The 9,149-nt window shown below is 36.9% G+C and overlaps 1 protein-coding gene and 1 long non-coding RNA gene across 3 annotated transcripts; one reads left to right on the top strand and one right to left on the bottom strand.

Moving 5' to 3' along the window:
- The first annotated feature begins 2,545 nt into the window (after positions 1-2,545).
- LOC105039125 (B3 domain-containing protein Os03g0212300) lies at positions 2,546-4,683 on the top strand. The gene is made up of 4 exons (XM_010915136.4): positions 2,546-2,724; positions 3,380-3,657; positions 3,778-3,991; positions 4,309-4,683. Exons 1-4 carry the CDS (start codon positions 2,641-2,643, stop codon positions 4,561-4,563), a joined length of 831 nt encoding a protein of 276 aa, XP_010913438.1. The 5' UTR covers positions 2,546-2,640; the 3' UTR covers positions 4,564-4,683.
- A 233-nt stretch (positions 4,684-4,916) lies between these two features.
- Positions 4,917-8,115, bottom strand: LOC109505471 (uncharacterized). Of its 2 annotated transcripts, XR_012133969.1 has the most exons (3): positions 5,728-6,431; positions 5,410-5,594; positions 4,917-5,332 (listed from the first exon to the last, which is right to left on the bottom strand). It is a non-coding gene; the product is annotated as an uncharacterized lncRNA (long non-coding RNA). The 2 variants fall into 2 exon arrangements; XR_012133968.1 differs by having other exon boundaries at positions 4,917-5,594; positions 5,728-8,115.
- Positions 8,116-9,149: the final 1,034 nt, after the last annotated feature.

Here is a 9,149-nt window from a genome sequence, read left to right on the forward strand (position 1 = left end):
GGTTTTGATCCTGATTTAATTAGGGAGGGCATCCAACTTCAATAGGGGTGGGGTGGGAGGCCAATTGCTTATGTGTTTGCATGGATTATTGAAAGTGTGAAATGGTTGCTCATATTTCTGACTAAATTATTCCTAAAATATTTCATCTTTTTGTGATCTACTCAATTATCAACAACTTAGGGCTTGCTTAAGAGAGTTTTTTTTTTTTTTTAAATGTCCAACTAAAGCCCACATTATTTTCTTGTGGAAGTAAGTAACAGTAGTATCTATATTTGTATGTGTATGCATGTATATACATACCTACATCCATCCCTGCAAAAGATTGATATTATAAGGGAAAATGGTCACAAACCTATAACATTTCTAGTTTTTAAGGAATATTCAGGGATCCTTAAATGAAAACCATGTTTCAATGAAAACTATGTATGTGTATGCATGTACATACATACATACATACATACATCCATGCAAGATTGATATTGTAAAAGAGAAAATGGTCAGAAACCTATAACACCTTTAGTTTTTAATAAAATATTCAGGGATCCTTAAATGAAAACAATGTTTCAATAAACATATTATACCTGCCAACCAATTAGCTAAGGATCCCTTGAACATAAATTTCAAATGAATCGGTTATATCATTTTTCCCATGTTAATGACCGAATCAAGTGGTACCTTGCCTTATCACCAATTTAAGCAGGTGATTCTTTGCTGCCATGACTGACTAGTCTGAGAAAACATGGACCATGTTAGAATCTAGCTGATCATGGTTTTTATTGGATCGGTCACTAAACCAGCCAAAATGGGTGTAATTGAGCTAATTAAGATAAAGTGAGCCGAGCATTATTTAAGCTTTTAGCTTGAGTGATAATCTAGCTCAGCTCAAGTTCAGTTTAGTTTATTTTGAACCAAGGACTAAGTTTCTGCCAAACAAGAGCTATACAATAATGGCTTGGTGTGTCAAAAAAAAACCACCGTAGTGCAAGTCTCCATCAGGTTTTAAGGAGATGTTTTTGAGTTGATAATCTGTTTTCTTGAACATGTGGTGACAATGTCACCATCATCTTCATTAAAAAGATACATGTTAAGAGTAACAAAGAGGAGGAGCATCGAAGGTAGAGTGGATCATGGGCCGGATTTAGACATGATAAATTTAAATATTAAATAGGCTCGGCCAGAAGCCCGTGTGTAAAAATGAATATGGTTTATGTCCAAGGTCTAACTCATGATCAGCGCGAGTCCTGGGTACATTCCTTGGCGGCACCACCATGGCCCAATGCTTACAAGTCACGATCCAAAAGAAGGTATTTGGCCCATTGGCGGCCCAAAGGACAGCAAACAAGTTAAGAGCACCTAACCTAGATACTTGAACTTGATTGTATAGGTATCAGACAACAAGGGTAATGAGTGGCATATTTATTCATCAACTGGGTGTTTAAGCTTGATAAAATCAAACAAGTGTGAGCAGGTAATTGTCAAGGTGGACCTGTTTATAAATCAAGTCAGCCTGAAAGCTGAGCCCATAAGGTATTGAATGGCCCGCTCAATTGGATGCCTGGATGTTCCTTCAAGCTCCAATTCATTTTTCAGAACAAAAGGCTATAAGCAAAGCTTAAAGGGAACATGCTGGAGTTTAGTAAGTCTCTAACACAATGGCACCGCGATCTGTATTAAAAGATCAATGTCAGAAATATTTCTAAAATGATTTCAATAGCCTCATCATAAAATTTAAGAGGGAGCCGGACTTTGAAATAGGAATGGAGCCATTATGGAAATCTATCTTCGTTCAAATTACAGAGAAAAATAGAAATATTCTAATCTTTCAAAATCTCATCTCTATTATTTTTCAATATTTAAAATTTATTCTGATTTTAATCATGAATTAAATATATTAAAAAATATAATCATTTTGATTTATATATCCATCTATTTTAATTTTTGATTTTGATTGCAAATTAAATACATTATAAAATTATATTCCATCTAAATTGCACCAATTGAGATTGTATTTTTTTTCATCAGCTTTGATTTATTTCTAATCTCATTTATCATATGACGAGAGTCTATAGTATAGTTATCAAAAAATTATTGATAAAAATTATTCTATCATGTATACCGTATACTATCCATAAGAAATCAGTATATCATCCCAAAGCAAATATTTTTTATTTAAAATAAAAAAATTATCATCTAGTAAATCATAAGAAACACTTGACAGTGAAATTTTTTCCGGATGGAACTGTCGTGACCAATAATTTCTCGCCGTGTGTTGTACCAAATAATAATAATAATAATAATTTCTCACTGCGTGGGTGATGGAACTACGAAAACCACAAGGTGGTGGCCAGCTGGGTTTCGAGATCCGTGATGATGATCTTACTCTGCTTGAAGATGTGACTAATTACTGTTCGCACGAGTAAAAACTTTGTCCTATTCACGATGTGACGTGGCGAGCCCATCCCTCGAAGAAATGAATTTGTCGGGGGGCCAAAAAAAAATCAACGGATCTAAGTTCTAGATGGGTAGTGTAAAATATTCTCTCTTTTTCCCGGATATGCTTTCAGTAACCTCCATTCTCTCAGTTCACCATTCCTTGCTCTCTCCCATTTCTCCACCCATCTACCTACTACTACTACGCAGATGCCCAATAAGAAGCCGAAGCAAGAGGGTCAGAATGGAACGCAGTTCTTTAAGATCCTGCTCCCGGGTTTCCTTGACAGACTTGTATGTCTTCTCTTCCCACCTCACTTACCATTTTCTATTCAACTCTCTCCTTTCGTGATTTGGTAACGAGAGGAAGGAAGCTTGCTTTAGGTTGTTCATGGGGAACCTAAACTGCTCGAATGAAAAGCTTAATCCACTATTCTCCACGCACTGATGGTCCGATGCTACGGGTTGTTCTGTTGGTTCCCCACACCTGTACTCCTTGATGGCTTTTCTTGGCTTGTTCTGAGAAAAGCGAGATGGCCGAAAATGATAAGTTTTATATGCACCTACTTGACGATTTCCGAGTCTTTCCTTCTCATACTGCTGCTCTAGCCTTGGTAGATTAAAATTTCTGTCTTGGTACAAGGGTTGCATTTTAGTGCCTGTGGTTTAGGGGCACCTTAACATTATAATGTAAGCATTTTGATGTATCACAGGTCCATTAGCTTGTTTGCTAATGACTCTATACATCAAAGAGGCATGCTCTTCATTGCACGTTATTTTTATTACATTTAAATTCCCTAATAAAATTTGAGACATACCCTCATGGTAAACGCTAAAACACTATAGAAAATAAGCTCCAGTTTTCTTGGCTGAACAGTATTTTCGAGAGACTTCCTTCAAAAAGTATTTTCGAGATACTTGACGATGAAACAATTTGTCTCTTCTGCAGCATATACCTCACGATTTTATCAGATATTTCATCAGGAAGAAGGTCGAGAAGGCCGATACTGCAGTCTTGAGGAGCCCTCTGGGCAAATCATGGCATGTAAAAGTTCATGGAAATTTTAAGGACATGTACTTTGGAGAGGGCTGGCAGGATTTTGCTGTAGCACATGATTTAAGTGTGGGATTCCTCTTGGTATTCAAGTATAAAGGCAACATGGAATTTAAAGTCACCATATTTGATCTGAGTGCCTGCGAGAAAGAGTACAATCCCTTTCACGCAAAGTATGGCTTTATCAGCAAGTTAATTATTAATTTTATATTTTCCAGTTCATAACTCGTAACATTTTTTTCTTTTCTTTGCTCATTGGCATGTATGAATGTGGTTGGAGTACATATTCGCAGCTGTAGTTCGGATATTGATAGGAGACCAATATCCGGTTCTTCCGAGCAGTTGGTTGCTGAGCACAAGAAGTTTATAGCGTACTTGAACAGACAAGTGGCGATCAGAGATTTCAAACCTGTGAAGAAAGTGTACGAAACTAGAAGCTGTTGCTCACTTGGACCACATTTCAAGGCCATCATAAAGCATTATAATCTTAAGTTAAAACCCTACATGGTAAGTGGTATCATTTCCCTCATTTTTATAATAATTTCTGGGAACCTGGCTCCTGCAACAGTGTTAGGTTACTGGAAGGTATTGTCTTATCATGGATGAGCCAGAAGTTGAGTTCTACCGATGAGTGGTGGAACTCATCGGCTACGTTTCTATAATTTTTTAAATCTAATCTGGTACAATTGTATCAGAATTAATGTCAGCCAGTGGCATAGCAACCGTATTGGCTTCATGAGCATCACAATTCTGCCATGCGTATGGGCTTTTTATTTTTTATTTTTTCCGCTATGTCAACTTGACTAATTTTTGAATGGGAACAGAATGTTCCGACTATATTTCAAGCATCCTATAGCCTCTCAAGCAAGCGTCAGGTGATCCTGAGAGATCCACAATGGCAGCTGTGGCCAGTGAGACTTTATCACAGAAGGCGGAACACCATGGTCCAGACTCATTTTGGTTCTGGTTGGCGGGAGTTTCACATGTACAACAATCTGAAAGAAGGCGACACCTGCATCTTTGAGATTATACCAGAAGACCAAAATGACATCATGCATGTCCACATATTCAGAAAATGACGGATGCCAAGGCAACTGCTTTGTAACATATGTTTTATCTTATTTTCGGTTGAGTAGAAGATGTGTTATATATCTAATGAAAGATAATTACTATGAAAACATATATATATATATATATATATATATATATATATATATATATATAATGCAAAAAAACCATTAGCAACCAAGTGAAAAATTGCTGAATGTGTCAGTTTATCAAGATGGTGTAGGCCGTTGGTGGTTGTAAAACGTGTTCAATTACCATTTTCACTAGGATTTAGGAGCTTGGTAAAATTTGGAAAGCCACCCCTTATTTATACGCAATAATCTATGTGCCCCTTCCATCCAACCAAAAAAAAGAGGGGGGGGAATTTTGGAAACATAATGTATTGCATTTGCTTTGTTAATTATGGAGAAGAATCTCTGTTTCTCTGTTCCACCACATTAGTCCAAGATTGGATCATAACATAAGCAGCAGCTGGTCTACGGGTACCAAATTTTTTTTTCAAGCACTATTATATGCAAGGCAATTGATTCACTCACCAGGCTTATATGACTGCAGTCGCGCCTTGGCCTGACATGCTCCCGAAGTAATGTAGATTGGTGCCTTTTGTCGCTTCTTTGGTCAAAGTGGACTCTTGGTGTGAACTGTAAACCCTACATACGAGGAAGACCCGAATCCACCAGTCTCTTGGCCTGACAAGTCGAGCAGGTGCTGTAGGTAGATTCGCATAAGCCATCATTTCGCGAACATTGATACAGAATTCTACCGTCTCTCCTCTTAGAACTGCCAAACAATTTTCCTAGAAATTAATTGTATAAAAATCTACAAAAATATGCAATAAACCAAGAGTACGGCATTACTGTAAAATCATATGGATAATTCTCAGCTGATATGTAGGAGCAGCAGTACGGAGCACTTCCTCGCCCAATAACACCATGTCAACTAACAATACGGGAGAATATGAGGAAAAAAACGTTTGACCCATCTCCATTTCCTCCTCGCATGAGTTGTACACTATAGCACACCAGATGCTGAATAACTGAACCTATAATGTACCTCGTACAAATTATTTACATGAAAATTTTAGAAGTTACGGGAAAGGGATGAAATTTTGTTAAGTTTCCAATCAACTACAAGTCTTTTAATCCAAGAAATAGAAATTTGAACTGAATAATCACCTATGAGTTTACAGGTTTGTCATTCAACCTGTGAAAGGGATCTTGTTTGCTGAGGACAACAACTTTGCTTTAGTGAGCAAAGTAACCTTTAATTAGGTTCCTGTATATGAGAATGGCCATGATACACTCCACCTGAAAGAGGAAAGAAACAAACAGATTTTCTTCACATAAAAAGAAGTGCTGAAACTGAAGATTAGAACAGAAGGATTAAGGTGGACATTGCCATCAACAAAATTACATCATCGACATCCATGTCCATTTCTAGCCATTTCAATGCTTTTACCATTGTTGCCCAGCTATGCAACCCAAGAGGGGGGGGTGAATTGGGTTTCTAAAAATTTTAAGCCCAACAAACAACTTATGAAGAACAAAACAATGGCTTTAAATCAATATTAATTATCTAAAGTAGTATTGCAAGGATATAATAAAGAAATAAGATAAAGCGATAAAGCACACCACAAACACAAGGATTTATAGTGGTTCGGTGCTAACCTTGCACCTACATCCACTCCCCAAGATCCCACTTGGGAATTTCAATCCACTATCCTTTGTATTCAACCCGAATACAAAACGTCGGAAACTCCGACACTAGCTATCCCAAGCTAGAATACAAGACGTCGGAAACTCCGACCCTAGCTATCCCAAGCTAGAACACTTGTTTCCCGGATACAAGCAAACCCAAAACACTCCGATTTCAGGTTCGGATCAACCTTTCCTTGTTTTGGAAATCCTCCAAAAACAAGAGCAAAAACTCACAAAGAGTAAGAATATTTAGAGCACAGATGAATACAAAAACAGCTCCTTAAATGAGCAAATATAACAATAAAAGCTTTACTCAAATGAAGAACCCCTTTTTCAGATTTTCTCAAGATGAATGAACGGTTGAACGCTTGAGAAGAGGTTGATTGTTGATTGAAGATCTCTTGAAAGCTTTGAACGATCTCTAGATCAAGGTTGAAACGATAGGCGTGAAGAATTCTCTCCTTGAAAGATCTTTCTTTTCTCTTTCACAATCTCTCTGGTATATTGTGGATCCTCTCTCTTTTTCTCTATGGATATTTCGTTGATCTCAGGCTTTTTCTTGCAAATTTTGGATCCTCTCTTCTGTTCTTCTCTTTTTCCTCTCTTTTTTCTCTTCTCATTTGATTTCACGTTTGATCCGCTATTTAATCTGCAATTTCTTTCATCATTTAAAGCATTTTGTAGCATTAGAAGCAAGAGAAAACAATTTAGGCAGATAAAGAGCCGTTAGAGGATTTTTAGGAAGCATAAATGGCAATTAAAACGGGCAAAAAAATAGCCGTTGCTGACATTTCCCGTCGCAGGGGTCGACTCATGAGTCGACTCATGCTTCAGGAGTCGACTCATGAGTCGACTTCTGTTGCAACAGCCAGAAAATGAGTTTCTGCAACTTTTGGCCTAAAACTGCAGGGGTCGACTCATGGGGGTCGACTCATGCCTGGGGGTCGACTCATGAGGGTCGACTCACAGGGTGTGCCAATCAGCTCATTGCCATGAGTTGACTCACGGGTTGACTCATGATTTTCAAACATGCATAACTTTCAAAATACAAGTCCAAAATCAATGAAATTTTCACCATTGGATCACAAATCTTTTGTTCTACCAAATGATACTATCAAATCAGGATTTTAGCAAAATTATGATTTTGCCCTTGAAGAGCATAAGGACTTTTTCAATTGTTTGTATCCCTTCAATCTGCTTTGTAATCATCAAAATCAATCTAGGAGCAACAATCTCCCCCTTTTTGATGATGACAAAACATATGAACAAAAATATTTATGTTAATGCATTAATTTCAAAAGAATCCATTATGGGTGTATATGCTTGAAAAGAGTATGATTCTTTTGGCATGTAATATAAATGCAAAAATAGTTTGTCCATTTTCTTAAAGATTTGAAAAGGGTATTAGATCATTTTGAGTTCAAGATATTTCAGAGCAAGAGAAGATAAATAACTTTTTCTATGTATCAGAGCAAAAATTATTTTTACAATGATATCAGAAAAGATTTTATAATGTATCAGAGCAAGAAAATTTTTAATGTATCAGAGAAAATTTCATACAGTATCCGAGCAAATGTTATGATATTTTAGAGAAACCTTCACACTGTATCGGATCAAATGTTATCATGTATCAGATCAAGTTGAAAGAAATTGTAGGATGAATCAGAGTAAAACAAATTTCTTATTGATGTCTCAAGATGAGTAAAATTTCAAAAGCAAGTTTAAATATCAGAGCATATATATAAAAAATACTTATTTGCATTGTACTCATGATTTTGCTTTTGATGGATTAAAGTTCTGTCTGATACCAAATTTCTCTGTCTGATACCAAATTTCGATACCAAAATTTCTCAAAGTTTTGTTTAATCTTTCAATCCTTGTTTTTGTCTAATTTCTCCAATATTTGTTTAATTTCTTCAATATTTGTTTTAATTTAATTTCTCCCCCTTTTTCTCATAATTTAGGGTTTTGCTTTTTGTCTAATTTCAATTTTTGTTTAATTTTAATTTCTCCCCCTTTTTGACATCATCAAACATAGTTAACTCTTTCTTTTCCTTTTCTGAAAATATTCTTTAATTTCTTCCTCTTTAGAGTTTTTCACAGATGTTTGCTCCCCCTTAATATAGCAATTATCAATAGCAAACAACAACAAGGAGAAGATAATATTTCAACAGATGTATCGGAGATTGAAATATAACCAAAATATAATCATTACAAAGAGGTAGAAATATAGGTAAAAGATGATTCCATTAATATCATAATTGTTTCAAAAAATTCAACCAGCTAAATGGCCCCAAGGTATAGATCTTAGAACAAGATACTAACTCCTAAGATCTAGATAAGTCAATGATCAGAGTCATCAGATATAGTATGAGAAGATGATGGATCAGAAGTGCGTCCTCTACCCCGTCTGCCTCTGCCACGAGTAGGAGAACGAGATGAACTGGGAGGCTGAGAACGCTGAGATACTAGGGCTGATATCATGAGTCTGATAGAATCAAGTACGTTCAGTGCTCTGGAAACAGATTGAAGTAGAGCAGTGAACTGGGTGGTAGCATGCTCACTCTATCCTCTGATCTCTTTCCTCAGTAGCTCATATCCACCTTCTAGTGCTCCTCTGAGCCTGCCAGCCTCTGCAGTGAGGTCTGTGACCTCAATGGTAGACTCCTGTGGCTGGGGATGGGCCAAAGCAAGGACTTGCCCCTGCAAGTCAAGAACTCTGCCAGTAAGTCTCCAGACTGTATCCTCAAGCTGCTGTATCCTGACGGACTGATCTGAAATCATCTGAAATATAGTGGAGATGTGGGGAGTAATGGTCTGATCAGAAGAAGTAGCTCCAGGTGCAAAAGAAGTACTACTCCACTGGCTAGACAACAAAGAAGCCACACGCTGAGATATAT

This window comes from Elaeis guineensis, chromosome 8 (assembly GCF_000442705.2).
Source record: "Elaeis guineensis isolate ETL-2024a chromosome 8, EG11, whole genome shotgun sequence".
Classification (NCBI taxonomy): Eukaryota; Viridiplantae; Streptophyta; class Magnoliopsida; order Arecales; family Arecaceae; genus Elaeis; species Elaeis guineensis.

What these genes read in the sequence shown, in the direction of transcription:
- LOC105039125 (XM_010915136.4), top strand. Translation starts at nt 2,641, where the DNA reads ATGCCCAATAAGAAGCCGAAGCAAGAGGGTCAGAATGGAACGCAGTTC. An exon ending in CGGGTTTCCTTGACAGACTT is followed by an intron (nt 2,725 to 3,379) that starts GTATGTCTTCTC and finishes TCTCTTCTGCAG; the next exon opens with CATATACCTCACGATTTTAT. An exon ending in TTAAGTTAAAACCCTACATG is followed by an intron (nt 3,992 to 4,308) that starts GTAAGTGGTATC and finishes GAATGGGAACAG; the next exon opens with AATGTTCCGACTATATTTCA.